The sequence below is a fragment of the Pseudophryne corroboree genome, chromosome 12 (assembly GCF_028390025.1).
Source record: "Pseudophryne corroboree isolate aPseCor3 chromosome 12, aPseCor3.hap2, whole genome shotgun sequence".
Lineage (NCBI taxonomy): Eukaryota > Metazoa > Chordata > Amphibia > Anura > Myobatrachidae > Pseudophryne > Pseudophryne corroboree.
This window is the reverse complement of record NC_086455.1, coordinates 70,448,163-70,475,205: the sequence shown is the minus strand read 5'-3', so window position 1 is coordinate 70,475,205 and position 27,043 is coordinate 70,448,163. Positions and strand designations below refer to the sequence as shown.

General features: G+C 48.9%; 1 protein-coding gene across 1 annotated transcript in view; it reads right to left on the bottom strand.

Moving 5' to 3' along the window:
- The window catches only part of SOS2 (SOS Ras/Rho guanine nucleotide exchange factor 2), a 181,934-nt gene that overhangs the window by 116,578 nt on the left and 38,313 nt on the right, over positions 1–27,043 (bottom strand). The window contains exons 2-3 of the mRNA XM_063947620.1: positions 14,851–14,976; positions 7,812–7,943 (exon numbers count right to left, since the gene is read on the bottom strand). Of these exons, the coding sequence (XP_063803690.1) occupies positions 7,812–7,943; positions 14,851–14,976 (258 nt within the window). The remainder of the gene's footprint in view (positions 1–7,811; positions 7,944–14,850; positions 14,977–27,043) is intronic.

Here is a 27,043-nt window from a genome sequence, read left to right as displayed (position 1 = left end):
GCTATCACTGTCACTGGAATATGCAGATCCTTTACCTTTTCAATTGGCTGTACAATGCCATAAGGTCACAGGTTCACTTGCACCAATATATGTGTTGGTATGAAAGCTCAAAGACTTAATGCAACTGAAAACCAAACCCAAGGCAGCGCAAACACTGACAAGAGACGGGAACTCTTTGCAATATTCATGTGGATGAGTAACATGCATATACTGAATTGCAAAGCAAACAAATCACACAGGGCCCAATAAGTGTCGGCAGAGGACATGACACACCGTCCACACACTAGTTTCCTGCCAGCTCATTGGCTCATCTCCATTAACATGTAAAACAACAAAATGCATCGTCCAAATATTTAGCATGGGTAGGTTTACCATTCCACCCTTTTAAACTGGGACGCTCATGCATTACACCGGTTCTATGGCTGATTTAAACCAGGTGAAAAGCAGACTTGCCGTCAGCCAGCCACAGAACCTGTGTAATTCATGAGTGTCCCGGTCTAAAGGGATAGTATGGTAAGCCTGAGTATGCGCAACTCTACATTTAGGAGGTATACCAGGGGCATAGATCTTTATCTCAGAAAATGTCATTTATTAATACACCTAATAAAAATATTAACATAATTGCATTTTAACATCCACAAATGTTCCGTTTCTGAGGAATTGTTGGGATTATAAACATGCCAGTCTATTACCATGAATACTAAGTTACAAACTAAGGGCCTAATTCAGTAAGGATTGCAAATTCTGCTAATTAGCAGAATTCGCAATCACTCTGAACGCATGCTGGGGGGGCGCCCATCGCAGGGCAAGGCTGCCCAGCATGCTGACTTTCACCTCCCCCCTTGATCAAGCAGAAATTGTGATCGCTTCGCAATTTCTGCTTGAATGCAGAAAATAAGATTTTACTTACCGATAAATCTATTTCTCGTAGTCCGTAGTGGATGCTGGGACTCCGTAAGGACCATGGGGAATAGCGGCTCCGCAGGAGACAGGGCACAAGAATAAAAGCTTTAGGATCAGGTGGTGTGCACTGGCTCCTCCCCCTATGACCCTCCTCCAAGCCTCAGTTAGGATACTGTGCCCGGACGAGCGTACATAATAAGGAAGGATATTGAATCCCGGGTAAGACTCATACCAGCCACACCAATCACACCGTACAACTTGTGATCTGAACCCAGTTAACAGTATGATAAAACGAAAAGGAGCCTCTGAAAAGATGGCTCACAACAATAATAACCCGAATTTTTGTAACAATAACTATATACAAGTATTGCAGACAATCCGCACTTGGGATGGGCGCCCAGCATCCACTACGGACTACGAGAAATAGATTTATCGGTAAGTAAAATCTTATTTTCTCTGACGACCTAGTGGATGCTGGGACTCCGTAAGGACCATGGGGATTATACCAAAGCTCCCAAACGGGCGGGAGAGTGCGGATGACTCTGCAGCACCGAATGAGAGAACTCCAGGTCCTCCTCAGCCAGGGTATCAAATTTGTAGAATTTCGCAAACGTGTTTGCCCCTGACCAAGTAGCTGCTCGGCAAAGTTGTAAAGCCGAGACCCCTCGGGCAGCCGCCCAAGATGAGCCCACTTTCCTTGTGGAATGGGCTTTTACCGATTTTGGCTGTGGCAGGCCTGCCACAGAATGTGCAAGCTGAATTGTACTACAAATCCAACGAGCAATCGTCTGCTTAGAAGCAGGAGCACCCAGCTTGTTGGGTGCATACAGGATAAACAGCGAGTCAGATTTTCTGACTCCAGCCGTCCTGGAAACATATATTTTCAGGGCCCTGACAACGTCAAGCAACTTGGAGTCCTCCAAGTCCCTAGTAGCCGCAAGTACCACAATAGGTTGGTTCATGTGAAATGCAGAAACCACCTTAGGTAGAAATTGAGGACGAGTCCTCAATTCTGCCCTGTCAGAATGAAAAATTAAGTAAGGACTTTTATATGATAAAGCCGCCAATTCTGACACACGCCTGGCTGAAGCCAGGGCTAACAGCATCGTCACCTTCCATGTGAGATATTTGAAGTCCACAGTGGTGAGTGGTTCAAACCAATGTGACTTTAGAAAACTCAACACAACATTGAGATCCCAAGGTGCCACTGGAGGCACAAAAGGAGGCTGTATATGCAGTATCCCTTTTACAAATGTCTGAACTTCAGGCATTGAAGCCAGTTCTTTCTGGAAGAAAATCGACAGGGCCGAAATTTGAACCTTAATGGACCCTAATTTTAGGCCCATAGATAGTCCTGTTTGCAGGAAATGGAGGAAACGACCCAGTTGAAATTCCTCTGTAGGGGCCTTCTTGGCCTCACACCACGCAACATATTTTCGCCAAATGCGGTGATAATGTTTTGCGGTTACGTCCTTCCTGGCCTTGACCAGGGTAGGGATGACTTCATCTGGAATGCCTTTTTCCCTCAGGATCCGGCGTTCAACCGCCATGCCGTCAAACGCAGCCGCGGTAAGTCTTGGAACAGACAAGGCCCCTGCTGGAGCAGGTCCTTTCTCAGAGGTAGAGGCCACGGTTCGTCCGTGAGCATCTCTTGAAGTTCCGGGTACCAAGTCCTTCTTGGCCAATCCGGAACCACGAGTATAGTTCTTACTCCTCTCCTTCTTATGATTCTCAGTACCTTTGGTATGAGAGGCAGAGGAGGGAACACATACACTGACTGGTACACCCACGGCGTTACCAGGGCGTCCACCGCTATTGCCTGAGGGTCCCTTGACCTGGCGCAATATCTGTCTACTTTTTTGTTTAGACGGGACGCCATCATGTCCACCTTTGGTTCTTCCCAACGGTTTACTATCAGGTGGAAGACTTCTGGGTGAAGTCCCCACTCTCCCGGGTGGAGGTCGTGTCTGCTGAGGAAGTCTGCTTCCCAGTTGTCCACTCCCGGAATGAACACTGCTGACAGTGCTATCACATGATTTTCCGCCCAGCGAAGAATCCTTGCAGCTTCTGCCATTGCCCTCCTGCTTCTCGTGCCGCCCTGTCTGTTTACGTGGGCGACTGACGTGATGTTGTCCGATTGGATCAATACCGCCTGACCCTGAAGCAGGGGTTTCGCTTGACTTAGGGCATTGTAAATGGCCCTTAGTTCCAGAATGTTTATATGAAGAGATGCTTCCATGCTTGACCACAAGCCCTGGAAATTTCTTCCCTGTGTGACTGCTCCCCAGCCTCTCAGGCTTGCATCCGTGGTCACCAGGATCCAATCCTGAATGCCAAATCTGCGGCCCTCTAGTAGATGAGCACTCTGCAGCCACCACAGAAGAGACACCCTTGTCCTTGGCGACAGGGTTATCCGCTGATGCATCTGAAGATGCGATCCGGACCATTTGTCCAGTAGATCCCACTGAAAAGTTCTTGCATGGAATTTTCCGAATGGAATCGCTTCGTAAGAAGCCACCATTTTTCCCAGGACCCTCGTGCACTGATGCACTGACACCTGGCCTGGTTTTAGGAGGTTCCTGACTAGCTCGGATAACTCCCTGGCCTTCTCCTCCGGGAGAAACACCTTTTTCTGGACTGTGTCCAGAATCATTCCTAGGAACAGTAGACGTGTCGTTGGAATCAGCTGCGATTTTGGAATATTTAGGATCCACCCGTGCTGACGTAACACTACCTGAGATAGTGCTACTCCGACTTCTAACTGTTCCCTGGACCTTGCCCTTATCAGGAGATCGTCCAAGTAAGGGATAATTAAGATGCCTTTTCTTCGAAGAAGAATCATCATCTCGGCCATTACCTTGGTAAAGACCCGAGGTGCCGTGGACAACCCAAACGGCAGCGTCTGAAACTGATAATGACAGTCTTGTACTACAAACCTGAGGTACCCTTGGTGAGACGGGTAGATTGGGACGTGGAGATAAGCATCCTTGATGTCCAGAGACACCATATAGTCCCCTTCTTCCAGGTTTGCTATCACCGCTCTGAGTGATTCCATCTTGAATTTGAACCTCTTTATGTAAGTGTTCAAGGATTTCAGATTTAAAATTGGTCTCACCGAGCCGTCCGGCTTCGGTACCACAAACAGCATGGAATAATACCCCTTTCCCTGTTGTAGGAGGGGTACCTTGATTATCACCTGCTGGGAATACAGCTTGTGAATGGCTTCCAAAATTGCCTCCCTGTCGGAGGGAGACTTTGGTAGAGCAGACTTCAGTACCGGCGAGGGGGAAACGCCCCGAATTCCAGTTTGTACCCCTGCGATACTACCTGTAGAATCCAGGGGTCCATTTGCGAGTGAGCCCACTGCGCGTTGAAATTCTTGAGACGGGCCCCCACCATGTCTGAGTCTGCTTGTAAAGCCCCAGCGTCATGCTGAAGACTTGGCAGAAGCAGGGGAGGGCTTCTGCTCCTGGGAAGCGGCTGCATGGTGCAGTCTTTTTCCCCTTCCTCTGCCCTGGGGCAGGAAGGAATGGCCTTTAGCTCGCTTGTACTTATGGGAACGAAAGGACTGAGTTTGAAAAGACGGTGTCTTTTTCTGCTGATGTGAAGTGACCTGGGGTAAAAAGGTGGATTTTCCAGCCGTTGCCGTGGCCACCAGGTCCGATAGACCAGCCCCAAATAACTCCTCCCCTTTATACGGCAATACTTCCATATGTCGTTTGGAATCCGCATCGCCTGACCACTGTCGCGTCCATAACGCTCTTCTGGCAGAAATGGACATAGCACTTACTCTTGATGCCAGGGTGCAAATATCCCTCTGTGCATCACGCATATATATTAATGCATCCTTCAAATGCTCTATAGTTAACAGAATATTGTCCCTATCCAGGGTATCAATATTTTCAGTCAGGGAATCCGACCACGCGACTCCAGCACTGCACATCCAGGCTGAGGCGATTGCTGGTCGCAGTATAACACCAGTATGTGTGTATATACTTTTAAGAATATTTTCCAGCCTTCTATCTGCTGGTTCTTTGAGGGTGGCCGTATCAGGAGACGGTAACGCTACTTGTTTAGATAAACGTGTGAGCGCCTTATCTACCCTAGGGGGTGTTTCCCAACGCGTCCTAACCTCTGACGGGAAAGGATATAGTGCCAATAATTTTTTAGAAATTAGCAGTTTTTTGTCGGGGGAAACCCACGCTTTTTCACACACCTCATTTAACTCATCTGACTCAGGGAAAACTATTGGTAGTTTTTTCACACCCCACATAATACCCTTCTTTGTGGTACTTGTAGTGTCAGAAATGTTCAATGCCTCCTTCATTGCCGTGATCATGTAACGTGTGGCCCTACTGGACATTACGTTTGTCTCCTCACCGTCGACACTAGACTCAGTATCTGTGTCTGGGTCTGTGTCGACCCACTGAGGTAACGGGCGTTTTAGGGCCCCTGGCGGTGTCTGAGACGCCTGGACAGGCACTAATTGATTTGCCGGCTGTCTCATGTCATCAACCGTTCTTTGCAAAGTGCTGACATTATCACTTAATTCTTTAAATACGATCATCCAGTCAGGTGTCGACTCCCTAGGGGGTGACATCACTAACCCAGGCAATTGCTCCGCCTCCACATAATTTTCCTCCTCATACATGTCGACACACACGTACCGACACACAGCACACACACCGGGAATGCTCTGATAGAGGACAGGACCCCACAAGCCCTTTGGAGAGACAGAGGGAGAGTCTGCCAGCACACACCAAGCGCTATATATATATATACAGGAATAACCTTATATAAGTGTTATTCCCTTATAGCTGCTGTTTATATAATTTTTAGCTGCCAATAGTGCCCCCCCTTCTCTTTTTTACCCTGATTCTGTAGCAAGTCTGCAGGGGAGAGTCAGGGAGCCGTCCTTCCAGCGGAGCTGTGAGGGAAAATGGCGCTTGTGTGCTGAGGAGATAGGCTCCGCCCCTTCACGACGTCCTTATCTCCCGCTCTTTGCTGTAAAAATGGCAGGGGTTAAAATACATCCATATAGCCCAAGAGCTATATGTGATGTATTCTTTTGCCAACCTAAGGTATCATCTGTTATATTGCGTCTCAGGGCGCTCCCCCCCAGCGCCCTGCACCCTCAGTGACCGGAGTGTGAAGTGTGCTGAGAGCAATGGCGCACAGCTGCGGTGCTGTGCGCTATCTTAGTCTGAAGACAGGATCGTCTTCTGCCACCGATTTCACCGGACCTCTTCGCTCTTCTGGCTCTGTAAGGGGGCCGGCGGCGCGGCTCCGGGACCCATCCAGGCTGAACCTGTGATCGTCCCTCTGGAGCTAATGTCCAGTAGCCTAAGAAACCCAATCCACTCTGCACGCAGGTGAGTCCGTTTCTTCTCCCCTTAGTCCCACGATGCAGTGAGCCTGTTGCCAGCAGGACTCACTGAAAATAAAAAACCTAAAAAACACTTTTATTCTAAGCAGCTCAGGAGAGCCACCTAGCCTGTACCCTTCTCGTTCGGGCACAAAAATCTAACTGAGGCTTGGAGGAGGGTCATAGGGGGAGGAGCCAGTGCACACCACCTGATCCTAAAGCTTTTATTCTTGTGCCCTGTCTCCTGCGGAGCCGCTATTCCCCATGGTCCTTACGGAGTCCCAGCATCCACTAGGACGTCAGAGAAATTAAGGTTGCCTCCTCTCGGCGCAGCTTAGCTGCGTCTGCAGGAAACCCGCCACCATCTCTCCGATCTCGTCCATGCCACGCCCCCTTTTAACGCAGCCCCCGTTTCACTGGCTCCGCCCCCGCAATGCTCCGTATAGGAAACGGAGCGTTGCGCCACCCCCTGCGCCTGATTGGCAGGCAGAGGCGATTGCATTTTCTGCGGTCCCCTGCAGAATATGTGGGTGCATGCGCAGGACAGGCGCAGCGCATGCGTCCGCATCTTTTTTGTAATTTTTGCAGTTGGATCGCGTTTTGCAATCCAACCTGAATTAGGCCCTAACTTCTTTTTGGTGGAGGGGTGTAGAAGGGAATGGACTGGAAACAACAAGTTTTAGGTTGCAGAAGGGCCAACTCCAGCCACAGTGCATTCCACACCCCAAGGTCAAGCAGCGCCCTCCAGATAGGATGAATGAGAAAGGCATATTTTGATACTAAGGGGTATATTCAATTGATGTCGAAAGCTGCAGTCTGTCGAAAAGACTTTTTTTTTAGGTCGGAAGGGGTTCCAACCTATTCAATATTCTCGACAAGTTGAGGAATTCAACTTGTCGAAAAGCACGTGGGTTGGCGGTATAGCTGCCGATTCACGTGCATTTGGCCCCCTTTTCGACCATCTCAGTCAGGGCATAAAAAAATGTCGGACTGAGATGTGGACCCAGAGCAGGAGAGGGGGTAGAGCCGCAGGGAGACGGGGGACAGCCGCCGGCAGACGGAGGAGATCAGCGCTACAGCAGAGCGCTGCAGCAGGATGTCACACAGCCGCGCCGCTCACGGCAGCTTCCACCCGGCTCCAGCAAGTGAGGTCACGCTTGCTGGAGCCGGGTGGACACTGCCATGAGGTTCGGCGGCTGTGTGACGTCCTCCTGCAGCGCTACTGTGGCGATGATCTCCTCTGGCTGCCGGCGGCTGTTCCCGCTGGTCTCCCCGCGGCTCCCCCCCTCACCTCCTCTTGGTCCCTCATCTCAATTCAACTTGAAAAAGTCGAATTGAGATGAGATTTGAATAGGGGTTGTCTGATCCATTACGACAAATGCATGTCGAAATGGATCCGACGCTAATTGAATATACCCATAAAGATTCATTCCAAAATGAAAAAAAAAAATTGTAATGAAAATCCCCAAAGCATAGCTCGTAAAGGTGAATGAGTGCCAACATACATCTCTACATAACACAAAAAAAGGAGAACAGCAATTACCTTCAATAAGGGATGGATTTTATCAACAGGTAGAAGCAGGGGATTCCTTCTTTTCCGTTTTTCTATGGCAGACTGAGCATCAGCGATGGCCCATTTATCAATCGGGTGAGGAAAGGTTTTCTGCACTCGCTCCTACACAGATCAAAGGGAAAAGGTCAGGAACAGCAGCATTTAGAGAGAGACACAATAAAGAATGTTCTGGCACTGGAACGGAGAAGATTTCAATCACCACTGCGGTTCTATATTAGCAAAAACGCATATCCAGAATACTGAAGGCATTGTATAACACAAAGACAAGATTCCATGCAGACTATTCAAATCTCCGTGATGTTCCGCAGAGTGTTTCTGGAACAGTCGTGAAGGTGCTCCGCAGAGATGTATCTTTGCTCATTTATAACACCATAGAGCGTGCTGGAAAACTAGCGGAGATTCAGAATTGCCATTGGTGGGTTAAAAAAAATCAATGGCATAAAGGCAGGTGGGGAAACACAGATGGATTGCACCCATCGATAGAAATGCCAGGTGGCAGGCCACTCACAGGAGGGGGCGGACTTACCCGGCCACCAGAGCCAGCTCTGAGAAAAAGAGACATAAAGAAGAAATAAAGCATTGCCGTCTGATAGCTTTATGCATCTAAACACGATGCATTTTGGCGCGACATGTGCAAAAAGTAGTGTGCGCCCCCTAGTCTTAATTGCGTTTTGGCTGCACCACTGCAGCAGCAGATGTTATAAGCATTCAGGGTATATATTTTAAAAGGTATCAGACCGTATTATCAAAATAGTCTATATAGTAAATTGATGTGTATATATATGACCTTTGGAACGGCACATGTGTGTTACACAAAGGCTACATTTGTACTATTTTGTGCAAATGTTGTTTATTTTTAATTGCTTCTTTCCATCAAATCTTAATATACAGTCAATATTCACTATACTGAAACCACGTTTGCTTATGGGTTGTAACGATCTGACATGTAGCCTGATCTTGGATTCTTAAACTAATAGAGCAAAGCTATATAAAGATAAAATATAACAAAAAAATAAACAAAAAGCAAATATGAGATCTGATTGTCATGTAAGGGTGGGTACACACCAGAATGATATTGCACCGATTTGCCATATTGGAATGACAAATCATGTAGGGCAGGGGTGGCCAACCTGTCAGAGACAAAGAGCCAAAAAATCTCGTTAGGTAAGTCAAAGAGCCGACATCGAGCAGAAGGCGCATGTGCAAAAATGGTGTGTGACATTGTACCTGCTAGGCCACGCCCATGCTATAAAATACATTGAAAAAGCCAGAGCCACATGAAATACATTTTAAAACCAGATCCAACATAAAATACATTGAAAAAGCCAGATACACACAGTATATTGAAAAAGCCAGATTCACATAATGCACTTTAGCTCCACCATGTGTCGCCAGCACCCTCCTCTGTCACTCCTGCTGGCTCCCCCATGTGTCACTCCAGCCAGCACCCTCCTGTGTCACTCCTGCCAGCTCCCCCATGTGTCACTCCTGCCAGCACCCTCCTGTCACTCCTGCCATCACCCCCATGTGTCACTCCTGCCAGCTCCCCCATGTGTCACTCCTGCCAGCTCCCCCATGTGTCACTCCTGCCAGCACCCTCCTGTGTCACTCCTGCCATCACCCTCCTGTGTCACTCCTGCCATCACCCTCCTGTGTCACTCCTGCCAGCTCCCCCATGTGTCACTCCTGCCAGCTCCCCCATGTGTCACTCCTGCCAGCTCCCTCCTGTGTCACTCCTGCCAGCACCCTCCTGTGTCACTCCTGCCAGCACCCTCCTGTGTCACTCCTGCCATCACCCTCCTGTGTCACTCCTGCCATCACCCTCCTGTGTCACTCCTGCCAGCTCCCCCATGTGTCACTCCTGCCAGCTCCCCCATGTGTCACTCCTGCCAGCACCCTCCTGTGTCACTCCTGCCAGCACCCTCCTGTGTCACTCCTGCCAGCACCCTCCTGTGTCACTCCTGCCAGCTCCCCCATGTGTCACTCCTGCCAGCTCCCCCATGTGTCACTCCTACCAGCTCCCCCATGTGTCACTCCTGCCAGCACCCTCCTGTGTCACTCCTGCCAGCACCCTCCTGTGTCACTCCTGCCAGCACCCTCCTGTGTCACTCCTGCCAGCTCCCCCATGTGTCACTCCTGCCAGCTCCCCCCTGTGTCACTCCTACCAGCACCCTCCTGTGTCACTCCTGCCAGCACCCTCCTGTGTCACTCCTGCCAGCACCCTCCTGTGTCACTCCTGCCAGCACCCTCCTGTGTCACTCCTGCCAGCACCCTCCTGTGTCACTCCTGCCATCACCCTCCTGTGTCACTCCTGCCAGCACCCTCCTGTGTCACTCCTGCCATCACCCTCCTGTGTCACTCCTGCCAGCACCCTCCTGTGTCACTCCTGCCATCACCCTCCTGTGTCACTCCTGCCAGCTCCCCCATGTGTCACTCCTGCCAGCTCCCCCATGTGTCACTCCTGCCAGCTCCCCCATGTGTCACTCCTGCCAGCTCCCCCATGTGTCACTCCTGCCAGCTCCCCCATGTGTCACTCCTGCCAGCTCCCTCCTGTGTCACTCCTGCCAGCACCCTCCTGTGTCACTCCTGCCAGCACCCTCCTGTCACTCCTGCCATCACCCTCCTGTGTCACTCCTGCCATCACCCTCCTGTGTCACTCCTGCCAGCTCCCCCATGTGTCACTCCTGCCAGCTCCCCCATGTGTCACTCCTGCCAGCACCCTCCTGTGTCACTCCTGCCAGCTCCCCCATGTGTCACTCCTGCCATCACCCTCCTGTGTCACTCCTGCCAGCACCCTCCTGTGTCACTCCTGCCAGCACCCTCCTGTGTCACTCCTGCCAGCACCCTCCTGTGTCACTCCTGCCAGCACCCTCCTGTGTCACTCCTGCCAGCTCCCCCATGTGTCACTCCTGCCAGCACCCTCCTGTGTCACTCCTGCCAGCTCCCCCATGTGTCACTCCTGCCAGCACCCTCCTGTGTCACTCCTGCCAGCACCCTCCTGTGTCACTCCTGCCAGCACCCTCCTGTGTCACTCCTGCCAGCACCCTCCTGTGTCACTCCTGCCAGCACCCTCCTGTGTCACTCCTGCCAGCTCCTCCATGTGTCACTCCTGCCAGCACCCTCCTATGTTACTCCAGCCGGCTCTCCCAAGTGTTAATGTGTCACTCCTGCCAGCACCCTCCTTTGTCACTCCAGCAAGCTCCCCCATGTGTCAATGTGTCACTCCCCCTTTGTCTCTCCTGTCAAGACCCTCCTGTGTCACTCCAGCCAGCTCCCCCTTGTGTCACTGCAGTACGCCCTCATATGTCACCAATGCTGCCCCCCAACTCGTGCCATTGCAGCAGCCCCTTATGTGTCCTCTGTTTGCCGGTGGCTCCCTCAGTTCTTCGTCCCTGTAGTGTTGCTGCATGTCTGGCTGGCATGCAGCAGTTTCCAGATCTCTTGTGGTCATGTGACTGAGTGTCAGGAGCCACATCTGAATAAAGAAAGAGCCACGGGTTGGCCACTGCTGATGTAGGGTGTACGCATAATTGCGCGCTCCCGCCGGTCGTATGCAACATCCTCCGGTTTTCCTTGCAGTATGATCAACCGATAGATATTGCATGTGACTCAGCTCTTTGTAATAAAGACATAACAATGATTGTTCCGTTCTTCAGTACAACGGCCTGGTGTGTACAGGCAATCAGGCATTGTCTGGGCCAAAGGGAATTCAGTCCACTATATGTACACTGCAGTACGCCGAGACAAAACATGCTGTTGACAGGAAGGCTAGTATCATCGGATTTCATCTGTGGCTAGGTTACAGTCTAGTGTAATAGCCAGCCAGTAGAAGAAATGTTAGCATTAACACAGTGTGATAACATTGAACTTTTCAGTCTAGTGTGCGGACATTAACACTTTCATGCTATGTTTCCAACATGTAACTTCCGGCCCAGTCTGCGGTGACGGCTAATACGCCACTGAGGGAGAGACCACAGACTGTTCCTAGAAAATAGTCTAGAGAGACTAGTGGCTAGTGCGAGACGAAGCGTCTGCCAACACATCAAATGTAGGTCTTGGCTACAAACCAGCAGAAGCCATGCCAGCCTGGAGCATAGGAACAGCCAGGTCCAAGGTGCAGGTCTATCCCACAGAGAGGAGTAATGAGGGCCTGCTGTGTGGCTTAGCTATTAAATCCTGTTGTTTTGTACACATGCACAGGTACATTATATTATTAACTGTATGAATTATACATTTCTACCTGTAAAAGCAGATTTCACATCTAATTCAGTCACTGTCAGACCCATTAGAAATGGTTTAATCACGACACACCAGGACAGAACAAGCCAGCAATTGTGTTATGGTGAAGAATAAGCAGAAGCTGTGATTCTCAATTAAGCCAACTATGGATGGAGCTGACAGTTGTAAAAGTCGAAAAATATCGTGCTTCACGTTGCCATATACTAACCCCATGCACATGCCCGCTGCTCGTGCATTCAGTCTGCCGTACGTGCACATGTCCGCAAATTGCGTACGCTCGCTCCGGCGATTACGCGCGGTATATGCGTATTTACGGTAGAGTTTATGAGCTTGTAGCGGGCAACTCGTTTATAGCATAGTTAACCTTTATAGTGTGTTTTGTAGATATTAATCCCTTTAATAATGTCTGCTAGTATGTTTAGTGTAAATGGTTCATGGACATGGGAATTCCTCTTTGCATGATACGAAGGGTCTGACAAAGGTTGAACAGTGGTGTCTAGTACCTAACTGAAGAGTATTTTATTAGAAACATTCCGGTGTTGGTTAGGAAGAGATTAATCGCTCCTGCGTATAGTTATGTCTATAAGAAGTTTATGGACATTTACTATATTTGCAGTTCATTATCCATGCGGCGGGAATCCTGTGGATACCTCCCACCTGAGCAGTTTGAAATAGTCACAGCCCACCTGTTCAAATCCACCTATGACCTGTTGTTATAATGCAGAGGGACATTCCTGTGTCCAATGAACAATGAGATTGTAGGGCCCATTGTAGTGTACTGTATGTTGTGTATATAAAGGCCACTGTCCCCTAACCGGCCAGTACTCTCTCTCATCAACAATTATCAGTCGGATAATTGGAGGACTGGATCCGGTTGCGCTAGCGAGTGTTCCCCCGTATGGTATGTTTCTCTGTGGCCACTTTGTTACCCGTTTAATGTAAGCCATTCATTCTTATTCTATGTATTTGTGTTTGCGTTCGTTCGCCATTGTGTATATTTTTGTCTAGATATTCTGTTTAGTTATTAATGTTAGGTTTGTAGTGTATAAGCTGTAATCTGTATTCTTTTCCCTTTTATTTACTAAAAATCATCTGGTAAGGTGTTGGAACCTTAACAAGTGTTTGTTTGATTCACCATATAAGTGCTAAGGGTTTCAGGGCATCTCAATTGCTCAAACAGCTTGCATAGTACCAAGGTATTAAGGTTTACAGTGTAAGCATACTCTGTGTTTAAAGTTTATAAAGGTTACTGTCTGTGTGTACGCTCACTGTGTGTATTCCGTACACCCAGCGCAGCGTGCGTACGTAACTAGCGTACCACGTGTGCGGTCTTTGTTCGCAAATAGCGTACAAAGTGCGTAGCACGTGCACGAGGTTTAGCGGCCATTACGGCTTTACGGTATTAGTAAATAGCTTATGTTAAAAGGTAAATATTTAGCTTTAATCACAGTAAACCCGGAACGCTGCTGGTGAGTGGTCAGTGGTGCTGCGGAGGAACTGTTTCTTACTACCAGCCAAAAATGCTCAGGGAGGGACCATGGGCGAATCATTGCCTACTTGTGGATATACATCAGGCAACATATTGGACGACATCGTTCATTCGACGCAGGAAAGATACATCCTCCATATGGGTCAGGGTGTACCCGCGACTGTGCGCTCCTGGCCATCGCCAGTGGGTTTGTCTCATTTTCCATTGTTGCACGTCAGACGGGCCTACTCCGCTGACAGTGGTGTGCAGGTGAATGCGGCAGGTAATGGTATATTGTAGCATCAGTCCTTGGGATGGCTGAGATATACACTGTCCTGATGTGTAGCCAGCCTGGTATACTAACATATCATTAAAGTATCCAACACTATGGTCTGAATGGGGCTTATTACCCAGCACTAAGCAGCAGCGGGCTCGGTGGCGAACTGCGTCCACCATAGGTTCTATCCCCACTCTATGGGTGTCGTAGACACCCACGAGTGGGAATAGTCCCTGTTAGTTGGCATGCCGACTGTCGGTATTGTGGGTGGTCGGGATGTAGGTGGTGGTATTGTGACCGGCGGTCACTTAACTACATCCCATGTAAAGATGGACTAATCACAAGAGACTGCATGAGTAGTGTTTGGATAGCGTAATACGGATTTGCCACTAGGTGTGAATAACAGACAAAACCATCTCTATTACAGCAGGTAGGAGTGTGAGCAATGGTGTCCGGCGTCACCAGCACCTCCGGTACATGGCGTCCGTTGTCATCAGCACCTCCGATACATGGAAACGATACAGTGACATATCTCAGAGTCTCTGCATAGGTTACGTGAAATCACTTTTACTGGACTCGATCTACACTGCACCAACCTGCCTCTCTAGGAGTAAGCACACAGGCGTGCGTCCATGTTTGCAGGCATCGGCAGTTTGTGCATTTTATGTGACACAACCTGGCTACGTCCCACTGTGCGTCAGCCCCTTATGTTTCTACTACTGCAAGCCTGACTGATGCTGTGACTCACATGGTTTCTAAATGAAAACTTAAGTAACAAAGACTGAAGACTACACAAGAATATCCTGAAGCGTTAGTACATGAAATAAAAGCTACAGGGAATAAGAATAAAAGAGTTGGAAAACTGGATCCTCCATTTTGATGGTGACGCCAGTGTTAGAAACACTGCACACATTTGCTAAGGACCATTGACATGAACGAGACCTTCTGCGTATCAGTGATGTCATTGTATCCTGGTAAAAGGACAGGTGGTCTCTAGGTGACCTGTGCACCACAACATGGCTTACCTCCACATCTTGAACAGTCCTGGGCTGAGCAATGCATAATTTATTCAACAGCTGGAGGATGAGTTCTTCTATGTAGTACAAGGAGTCTTCTTTGGCAGACAGTGTGGGATGAACTTGCTGCTGGACCTGAAAAGCAACAGGATAGTCAGCACATAGTCTCTGAATGCATAGAACCTTCCTCAGAAAATGCTCTAATGCTCTCTGAGGTACATAATGTAACCAGGTTATGCCATAGTTCTAGGACACTTTACCAAACAAAACACAATGTCCAACATTTGTCTAATAAAATAACTGTTCCCAGCCAATAACTCACAAACTGTAATAGACACCAGTCATTACCAAGGAAGGTGTCCTGTATTCGTATATAGGATTACATAATAATTGCAAATGTTCAACTGCTTAAAGCAGTATGCTGTTAAAGAACTATATACATACAGCTCCCAATATAAACCCATTGTCTAACAGAGACAGCCATTTTGTGGGTTCAGTATAATATAGATCGCTCGCCGGGATGCCGGCGGTCACATGACCGACACCAGCATCCCGACAATGAATATCCCAACATTGGAGAGGGTATTTTTACCACCCCCATCTCCCCTACCCCTCCAGAGGTGGTGGCAAGGGCTAACCCTCGAAGGGGTGGTGACTATGGCTAGCCCCCCTAGTGCCTAAACCTAACTCGCCCCCAGTGCCTAAACCTAACCCTCCCCCCTCGGGCATTAACCCTAACAGTTAGCCTGAATCTTGCCTTCAGGATGTCGGCCGTCGGTCTTCCCTCGCAGATCTTCAGAGTGGAGTCGGGATTCCGGCGTCGGTCACATGACCACCGGCATCCCGTCCATCGGGATGCTAAACGCATCCCCATTTTGTAATAGGGTCATTTATTGCGGGGTAATATTCTGCACAAGAGCAGGCAATGCTGTACTTTTCTTATATAAACCAATTAAAACAAAAGGAAGCAACCATTCATTACGGACCAGTGACATTGTGCCTCAGAGATGTCTCTTTCTCATTTTAGCACCCTACACCTGTCACAACCCGTGCAGTTCCTCTTTCCTGTCTGGGGTTTCGCTCTCTTCTCTGGTGCTTCTTGCACACTCTAGGCCCAAATGTATTAAGCCTTAAAAAGTGATAATGTGTGCAACGTGGCAGCGAGGAAGCCGATTGGCTGGCACACTTTAAGTACTCCACCTTATCACTTTTTAAGGCTTAATACATTTGGGCACTGAGCAGGGTGGGTTAGAAGAGGAGTACAGTGTTATACCCCAGGCAGGATAGAGGAACTGCAAGGGTTGTGACAGGTGCAGGGTGCTAGAATGAACAATAGTGAGCGCAAAGGCTGCATTCTCAGGAAAATTACCAAGAAAATGGCAGCCTCGCTATGCGTAGATGATGATAACGCTTTAATAGATATACAAGAGACTGGCTCCTAAATACACATATTAAATCATGTTCAATAATAAGCAAGCCATTAGCTTTCTAGCCACTGAAGGAAACCCTGTGTTAATACATACAGGTCTCATAAACACATGCTACAACAGCAAAACATTTTGGTGTTGCTCTTGCTGAAGATTCACTGCCGCAGGCGTCGATAATGAATGAATGGTTAAAAAAAAAATGGATAAATCTATGACACAAGAACTTGACTAACAGGCAAAACCAGTAACTAGGTGCAAACTTGCCAGGACAGGGTGTGGCGGCAGCAGGAGAACATCAGGTCCAACCTACCCTACCAAGACAAAATATTCTGCAAAACTATCAATGAATGGGACAGATTGGAAGTTCCCCAAACATTGCAAAAGCAGAGGACTGGTGGGAGTCAGCATTTGGGGCATGGGTTATATAGGAGATACTGTACTGAGTCGAGGTTATTGTCCAGCAGCAGAGGCATTATGTCTCGCCTATAGCTGCAGTAACTGTTGTGTTGTAGTAAGACACATGACAAGGTAGGAGATAGCAGAAGTACAGGAGAGGCTGACAAGAGAATCAGGACGACAATATGTGCATACTGATTTGGGTGCAAGGAGGCTGAGTGAGGCAAAAGGAAGCAGGTTGGGACACAAGTGTGGATAGAGTTGGAGAAGATGGAGATGGCAGAAGAGGTCCGGGGGGGGCAGTGAGATGAGTGGTAGATAATGTCCACTGACACTGAGAAACACCAAAAGGATTAAGGAAGAGAGGAGTGTGAAGTGGCAGTGCCAGACACGCTGGTCGATGGGGACAAGAGTCTCTAGAATGAGAGAGGGTATGTCCGTGGGCTGGAAGATGTCAGGTAGACTGCACCACGGGGTGCTTGAAGACGACGACAGATGTCAATGCAGTGGACAGAAACAAAACATACGGCATGTATGTCAGTAACTGGAGGAGAGGGATAGTTTTGGTGGAATAACTTGGAAGCCGGTACAGCCTGAGAATAGAAACAAGCCTTCACCACTACCCTTGCAGTGTGAAGTAGTCACAATTCCGACATGCAGCATGTAGACACTAGAATGTTGACATATGAATGTTTGAATGTCAACACTGACAAAATGCCAACATCATAATATTAGAATCTCACCATGGGGGGCGTGGCCTGGATATCCTGGAGTGTGCATGTGGATCCCAGAGCTCCTGCTTAATTAACCCTCTTTTCAAGCCATATACACTCCTAGTCACCGCCAGACTGCCCCTAATTACTTATAAAGAGCCTTAATACTCTCTGGCAACTGCTGCAGGGGACCCGCGGAGTCGGGGAGTGCTTTTAAGCACTCCCGCGGATTGCGGCCTTCCCCCCGGCCTAAAGCCTGGAGCTCGATTTTGGGGCTGGATCGACGGAACGGGACGGACGTCCCACAAGAGCCCATCGCCTCTCTACCTTTCTACAAGCGATCCCCAGCACCTCCGGAGCCGCACCAAAGGACGGAACGAGCGACTGAGACCTCCTGCTCCCTCATACTGCGGACGGCTCGTGACCCGACTGATGCGCCTGGAGCTCACACCGCGGACCCGCTAGCCGGAAGGAGACGGGATCGGACGTGGGCAACGGGGTAAGTCGAGAGGCTGACTCTCCCTGCACCCCTAGCCCTAAGACCCGTTCTCCGGAGCCGCAAAGAGTTGAGGCCTAACCGCGGGGCCGGAGCCGGGACCTCAAGTAAGAAGACGGCCCGCCCACTGGTCACGGACCCGACTAGCCCACCTGGGAGCCCCCTAACAAGCCCCAGGAAGGCCCCTCTCTCCTGCTCTTCCTGCAAGTGCACATCCCCCCAGCCAGCTTTGCCGCTGCTGACTGCAGTAGCATATCCGGAGGGGCACTGAAGCTGCATGCCGTCCCCCCTCCATTGCTATCCCCACAGAGGCCAGAAACATTGCTGGCACTAGATCCTGCAGGAGATCCACCCCACTTCTATATAAATGCTCACCGGAGCTAGCTCCGAACCCAGCCGGTGATCCCCCTCTCCCAGCTACAGTCCTCATCCCCCGCAGAGTGGAGACGCCCCGGTCACTGGCAGGTCCGTGTCCGGGCCATGCTTCCGCGTTTTCTGAACGGGGGTCAACGCTATAAACGGCCTCATCAGGTCATATTACACCCCCCTCCGGTGGAGAGGTACCGTGAACGCTCTCGTCTGCTCCCTCCCGCCAATATTCTCCGCATCTGCAGAGTCCCTCCAGCCTCCAAGCTTCTCCTTCTTGCTGCCTGACGCCCACATATCACCATGTATTGTCCTGGACCTTTGTTTCCTACTACTCTACCCGAAGCCACCTGATGGTCTTCTGAAATCAGGCCACGGGGGATGACCGCTTCCTAAGAGCCATGTCGCCATATGTATCCTGCTGATCCTGACACACCTTGAGCTACTTGCAAACATCCTCCCTACTGTCCCCCTTCCGGAATATGAGACGTACCTCGAGATACTCTAGACGGAGCAAAAACAACCAACCACGAAAAGTCACGAGATCTCAAACCGACCTGAGGCCCTTCCTTCACCCCACGATATCCCCACAGATGGAGAGCCGTTCCTCCCCCCGCTCCCCTACCTCTCCTTCAGCTTCTTCGACCTCGAATCCAGCTGATGAGATGGCTGACCTTACGGCAGCTAGTAGTCGCGAGCTCAGAGATATCCTGACCTTCAAGAAGTCCCTTCCTACGAAGCAAGACCTTCAAGACACCATCAGGAACGAGCTCGCCTCCATCAAAAGCGATATTACACACCTATCCGACCGGGTGGTTACCCTAGAGGAAGACCAAGAAGCCAGCGCTTCCTGTGTATCCCAGCTGAGAGACTCTGTCCTTGCTCATTCCAAAGAAATCCGAGCTTTACAATCTAGAATGACAGATATCGACAACAGGGGCAGACGGAACAACATCCGAGTCCGAGGTCTCCCGGAGGAGGTTCCCCAATCTGGGCTAGTGGACGCCCTGACCAAGATATTCAACAAACTTTTGGGAACAAACTCGGATAACGTCATCACTTTCGACAGAGCCCACAGGGCTCTTAAACCAAGGAGCCTCGCCACTGACCGGCCTCGTGATGTTATCTGCCGACTCCATTACTTCGCCCAGAAGGAGGAAATCATGTTTAAAGCCAGACAACTTGATGGTATTGATTTCAATGGCAGCTCCATAAGCCTCTATCAAGACCTCTCCTGGTACACACTCCAGCAGCGGAAATCCCTGAAACCCCTGACAGACGAGCTACGGAAACGTCAGATTCGCTACCGCTGGGGATTTCCCTTTCACCTTCAAGCCTGTTCCTCGGGGAAATGGTACACCCTGTCTTCCCACACAGGCCTCATCCCCTCCTGTACCTCCCTAGGCCTCCCTCCACTGTCCATTCCGGACTGGGAATTTCCTCTTTCGGATATACCTCCTCCTAAACGGGCTTCTAACGTGGAACCATGGCAAGAGGTTCGAGGCACTGGGAGAAGATCCCAGTCAACTACATCTCCTTCCAAAACCAACTAGCTGTAAAAGACCCTTCTGATTGATATTGTTATTCCCTCCAACAGAAATGATTGCTGTTAAAGCAATATGGGAGGGTAATTTTCATTCTCGAATGGGACACGACGAGGTCACATGTCATTTCCCAGTTATTTAAGGAAGTCGTTGATAAATGGTTAACATTCCTGCATATGCTGACCGGCGAGGGGAGGGGGTAGCGGACTTGATCGCTGCCCTTGTCCCCCCTCCGGCCACCCCCCTCTTATCCCTCTCCCCTCCCCCTTTTCCTGTGTCAGTTTAAATATGTTATTGCTGTTATCATGGTTCGGGTTGCGGTTCACCCCCATTCCCCCTACAATACCCGCCTTTGACTATTTGTCGGTAGGGAGACTGACGGGATTACGGTTCAGTCTCTCTCCTGCGGGTCTTTTGCTGATGTTATTACATTGTTTTTGTACTCCTTTCTCTTTTATTTCTTTTTCCATGCTTGCTCTTCCTTCTCCCCCCTCCTCCTCCCTCCACTTTAAGGTTCCTAGGAACGTGTTCTACTTCATTCCGCCATGAGCACCCCGGGGAAGATTAAAGTACTATCCCTCAATGCACGTGGTCTCAACTCTCCGGAGAAGAGATCCAGTCTTCTACGTCTGTTAAGGTCTGAAAGAGCAGACGTTGCATTAGTGCAGGAGACCCATTTCAAGGTTGGGATCCGTAACCCCTCTATCACCAATCGCTACTTTCCAATAGCGTTCTACAGTAACACCCCCGGTAGCAAATCCAAGGGAGTGGCTATTGTTCTCTCCAGGGATTTACATGTCTCGGACGTAGCCGTACACAGGGTGGTTCCGGGAAGGTTCCTTATTTTGACTTGCAAGATCTCCGAGCAAATATTCACCTTTGCGGTGATGTACGCCCCTAACCAGGCCCAACTATCCTTCTTTAACTCCTACCTCCCGAAATTAGATTCTTTGATGCAAGGTGTCACGGTTTTAGGTGGTGATTTCAACTGGACATTAGACCCTAATACTGACACCTCATCCCAAACCTCTAGATTTGGTGCATCTAAATACCGCCGCGTTAAACACCTACTCCACACACAACAACTGGCCGACTCCTGGAGAACCCTTAACCCCTCAGGACGTGACTATTCCTATTACTCCCATCCCCACAGGGTTTATTCCCGCATTGATTATTTATTCCTCAGTCACAGACACCTCCCGCTTCTTATAGATGCCACTATTGGCTCGATCACATGGTCTGACCATGCCCCGGTGACCCTAACCTTGACCCTCCCTCACGGCTCTCATAAACAATGGACCTGGAGACTCAATGAGTCCCTCCTATATGACACACTCTGTAAAGAAACCTTAGACAAAACTCTAGATGATTATATTGCCACGAACGTCACAGATGATGTCTCCCATCTCACCGTGTGGGAAGCGCATAAATGTGTCCTTCGCAGTAAGTTGATACAACTGGGCACCCACAAAAAGAAACAGAGACAGTCTCTGATCACAGGTCTTTTACATAAAATTCACACCCTCGAGACATCCCACAAAGTATCCCTGTCAGATGTGACCCTAGTAGAACTGTCAGAAGCCCGCTCCCAGCTGAATAAGCTCCTCTCTAACAACATAATCCATTCCATCCGTAAATGTAAACAGAAATACTACCAGTGGGGCAACAAGCCTGGCCGAGTCCTAGCCCATGCGATACGAGCCCAACATTCGGCCTCATTTATTGGCTCAGTGAAAGACGCCGGAGGGACTCCCAAATTTAAATCACCTGAGATTGGGGCCTGTTTCGCACACTTTTACACCTTGCTTTATAATCTAGAGAACACATCCCCTGATGCAGATCCCCACCTTCTACACCAAAAAATAAAGGACTACCTGAAGTCCATCGACTACCCTGTTCTTCCACCTTCGAAGCTTAATACATTAGAAGCCCCCTTCACTACCCAAGAGATAGACCGGGCCATCTCCTCTATGACGTCGGGGAAAAGTCCTGGCCCCGACGGCTTCACTATCGCATACTATAAGGTGTTTAAAGATAGACTGCTCCCTCTCCTGCTCCGTGCATTTAACTCAATATCATCTGGCTCCCACTTTTCCCGCGATTCACTTGAGGCCCACGTATCGGTGATACCGAAACAGGGCAAAGACCCTTCGGCCTGCTCCAGCTACAGACCCATCTCCCTCCTCAACGTGGACCTGAAAATCTATGCGAAGATTTTGGCAAACAGACTTAACGTACTGATCCCTCTCCTGGTCCATAGCGACCAGGTAGGTTTTGTGGTGGGCCGAGAGGCCAAAGACAACACCACCAAAATCCTCAATCTTATCCACCTAGCATCCCACAGTTCTACCCCCACCATTCTGCTCTCTACTGACGCCGAAAAGGCTTTTGACAGGGTCAGTTGGAAATTTATGGAAACCATCTTAGAGCACATAGGCTTAGGTCCCAATGCACTCACATGGATAATGGCCCTATATGACTCCCCGACGGCAAGGGTTCGCGTAAACGGCACCCTGTCGGACCCATTCAACATAACCAATGGTACCAGGCAGGGCTGCCCACTATCTCCTTTGATTTTCGTGCTATGTATTGAGGCATTGGCCAGGTCCATTCGGGCTAACCAGGATATCAAAGGTTTCACCGTAGGCGATGATGAATATAAACTAGCCTTATTTGCCGACGACCTCTTGGCCATAATATCACACCCTACTGACTCCCTTCCGCACCTAATGAAAGAACTAGACCTATTTGGACATCTCTCCAATTTTAAAATTAATTATAATAAATCTAGTGCTCTTAACATATCCGCTCCTGCAGACTCCGTTACAGCCCTTAAACGCTCTTTTCCTTTCTCATGGCAGCCCTCCCACATAACATACCTAGGTGTTAAGTTGAGCGCTAAAGAGTCTCAGTTATTCTCACTGAACTATTTACCCCTATTGCAAACGATTCGGAATGACTACTCCAGATGGAATATGAAACTCTTATCCTGGTTTGGGAGGATAAACGTAGTTAAGATGAACACCCTCCCAAAATTATTATATGTAATGCAGACCCTCCCGATCCAAATCCCGGAGACCTGGTTTCGATCTATTTCATTCCTGATCCAACAATTTGTCTGGCAACGGAGGAGACCTAGGATTAGTCGCTCCCAATTGTCAAAACCGATTGTAAGGGGAGGCCTTCAGCTTCCCGACATAAAAAATTACTACCATGCTATCCTTTTGAATAGAATTATAGATTGGACGAGATACCGAGAGCTTAAACAATGGGTGAAGTTGGAGGGTCTGTACGTACACCAATTTCCAGAAATATTTCCCTGGCTACCCTCCCCCCCCAAACTGCTCAACCCTCATCCCACCATGACTCCTACACTTGCTACGTGGAAATCATTGCGCACATTACCCTACATCTCTTCTAAATTCAGTCCCCTGACGTCCTTCCTGGCCAACCCTGAATTTGCTCCGGGAATCAACCCAGCCCACTTCTCACACTGGGCATCAACAGGTTTGTTCAGGGTCGGCCAGATGGTGTCATCAACTGGAGTTAAGCAGTTCTCAGACCTTAGGGCAAAATGGGACATCCCCCAACAGGACTTTTGGAAATTCCTGCAAATAAGACACTTCTTGATATCTAGCTCTAGACTCCAGAAAGCCGCCAGAGAGATGACCCTTTTCGAGAAACTTTGTGTCGCCGCCCATGACCCGACTCATACTATCTCCACTCTTTACAAGATTGTCAGCCATACCCAACCTTCCGACGTTCCATCCTATGCTGCGGCATGGGAAAGAGACCTAGGCATTTCTCTGTCATGTAGAGACTGGGAAAAAATATGCTTAAAAACCCATACAAGCTCTGTTTGTGTCCAAGTAAGAGAGACTCAATATAAAGTCATGACAAGATGGTATAGGCCCCCCTCCCTTCTCCATGCCATGTACCCCTCCTCGTCGGCACTCTGTTGGCGCTGCTCCTCCCCTTCTGGCACCCTTCTACACATTTGGTGGACATGCCCACTAACACAACCCTTCTGGCAGGAAGTTATACACATCTCCCAGATCATCCTTAAGACCCAAATCCCACATGACCCAGCATTCTGGCTTATCAATCATTCAACAATTCCAATGTCTCAACACAAACACTCCCAACTACGACACTTAAGCAATGCAGCACGTGCTGTGATCCCAGCCAAGTGGAGATCCCAAATTACACCCACGAGTCGTGCATGGTTCACTAAATTGAACTATTTTATGAGAATGGAGGATCTGTTCCTCTCATCGATAGGCAAATCTAGTGAATTCGATACCACATGGGCCCCTTGGTTGGAATACAAGACCTCCCAAGCCTATCTGGCCACTCCCTTGGATGGTAACTGAAATTTTTCTTCGCTACATCCCATAACCTTATTAAGTGGTAACCCCCCCCCCCCCCCCTCCGTCCTTCTCTTACCCTCTTCCTTTCTTACCCCACACATTTTTCTACTTCTATCTTATCGCCCTCGGGCGCCCCTATTCTTTGACTCTCTTTATTCTATTACTCTATATATTCATGAGGTGTGGAGGCGCCTTCACGGATACAGGATAAATTTATCTCCTACATCACTTAGTAAACGCCACCCCTAACACACCTATTCGTTCCCACAGGGCTGTTTACTCTTCCCTTTGACATCTGTACAACTCGACTTGTATTTAATGATTATGCACTGTTGATATTGATGTTTTTCTACCTGTGTTTGTGTGGGAACTTTCCCCCTACCTGTTGATGCATTTAAAACCTCTAATAAAAACTGTTGGTGATATGTATGCCAGCATCCCAAGCGCAGGACTTCTGCTACCATCTCGTTGCATACAACAGGTTTATGCAATACTGTAATTAAGGGGGGGATGTATCAACCAATGAAAAGAATGGAGAGGCTGCCCATAGCAGTTGATCTGCTTCTACCTAAGGATATAAGGGGAGATGAATCAAGCCTTGGAGAGAGATAAAGTTTATACTTGTCATTTCAAAAGCTGAGCTTGGCAAATGACAGAAGCTCATTGGTTGCTTTTGTCAACTTCTCCACTTTGTCACTCTCTCAGGCTTGATACATCTGACCTATAGTATGTATGTTAGAGCTAGTAGTGTAAACCCTACCAATCAACACTGCAATTGTTACAGATTACTGTCAATTGGGTTTAAGTCCTAATTTTAGACACATTGTTTCCTGTACCCAGAGCTCTACACTGATGGGAACCATAATACCCATTTCACACCGCAGCTTTAACCCGGTAAATTGTCGATTTTTAAGCCTTCCAAAACGGTTCTAGCTGCGGTGTGAAAGGGCCACCTTGAATAACCGTTTTCAAAATACCGGTATTTTGAAACGGTTAAAAAGCAGGGTCCTACACGGTTCAGACCCGTTTCATTGTGCAGTGTGAAAGGCTCAGAAACGGCATTTCCAAACCACAGAAGGTGATAGGCTGTCTCCATGCGTGATGTCACCAGGCAGAAGCAGGAAATAAACTGGAGGAAACACATGAGAGTGAAGAAGCATTTTATTATACAGAATACAGTTTAAAATGGCAAATTGGAGTGATGAGGAGGTTAGGGAGCTGCTTAGGATCAGAGGGGATGAAGAAATATGTAGAAAAATCACTGGGACAGTGAAGGATGCAGTAATCTACAAAAACATGGTAAAGATGCTTGAAGCTGCTGGGTTCCATCGTACGACTAGCCAAATTATTAATAATTAATTAATAATTATTAATAATGTGTGGGCCAGAAAAGTCCATTTACAATGACAATCACTGTTTTCTATGGGTGAAACGGGTTCAGTGTGAAAGGTACCAAAACGGTAATGAAATGGTAATATACTGGTTACAACATGCGATGTGAAGGGGGTTTAACTGCTCAGACCCGTTTTAAGAAACCTTTTAAAAGCAGGGTTTGCAATGTGAAAGTATGTAATATCACTGCACGGAAAGCTCTTTTGCAATAAGTGTAGATCACAACTTCTCAGTGGTGTGTAACAGTTCTTTAAGTAGTTACCACAAAGCAATAAATCAAACTGGTTTGCCTAAAAATGCTGCTCTTTTTCTGCGGGACTCCTTTATCTGCTGACATCCTGTACCCTGCAGGTAGGAGCAGGGATGACTGGTGCTCCATAACATCCCTGGCAACAAGGGAGCATGGCCACAGCTCATGGCCTGTGTCTGTGTATGCCAAGTGGCCTAGCAGAGTGCCATTAGGTGGAGCTGCTCTGCCAGCACCAGTCTCTCTGTGTGGCCGAGTCGGCCCATCAGGCCAATGGCCCTTCTGGCATTTGCCAGAAGAGGTACATGGCCAATCCAGCCATGGGTAAGAGCAGTTTCTAATCCATCCCTAACTGCCCTGTGTTGAAAACAGCACCCTGAGCAAATGGCTCTGCCTATAACCCTGCGGTCCTAATACCCCGAGTTAAGCTGGGCAAACACTGAACCACAGTGCAGCTGACAGGGGAGGAGCAAACAGCCCAATAATCGGAGGGCCTCCACAAGTTGCATGATAGTCGGTATTTATCTGTTTTAGGAGTAATAGGAGAACTCGCCAATACCCAGCAGCTTCTACTCTTTCTCCACTTCTGCAGTACTGCGTGGGGGACCGTAGCAGAACTCCATTTATACTCTATAAATGCACCATAGTGCAGCTGACCAGATGACAGAGGACAGATTAGACTGCCCAATATTATATAACACAACAGCAGACAGCGGCTTTAGGAGTATGGTGGTGGCAGAGACTACTCTCTTATGGGATGTAGTTGCCATCCCGGCGTTTGGGATCCCAGCTGTCAACATACCGACGCAGGGATCCTGACCGCCAGAATGCCGGCAGGGGGCCCAGGACTATTCCCACTTGTGGGTGTCCAAGACACCCATAGAGTGGGAATAGAACCTGTGGCAAACGCAGCAAGCCATCGAGCCCGCAGCATGGCGAGCACAGCGAGCCCGCAAGGGGCTTCATTGCGCTCGCACCCCTGCCAGCCGGGATTCCAGCGTCGGTATGCTGAACGCCGGCCACCCGACCCCGGTCGTCTCTCTTATAACCTGTTTGCAGTTGGCATTTACCCTCTCTAATGGCCAAAAATAAGATTTTAAACCTACCGGTAAATCTTTTTCTCCTAGTCCGTAGAGGATGCTGGGGACTCCGTAAGGACCATGGGGTATAGAGGGGCTCTGCAGGAGACATGGGCACTATAAAGAACTTTAGAATGGGTGTGCACTGGCTCCTCCCTCTATGCCCCTCCTC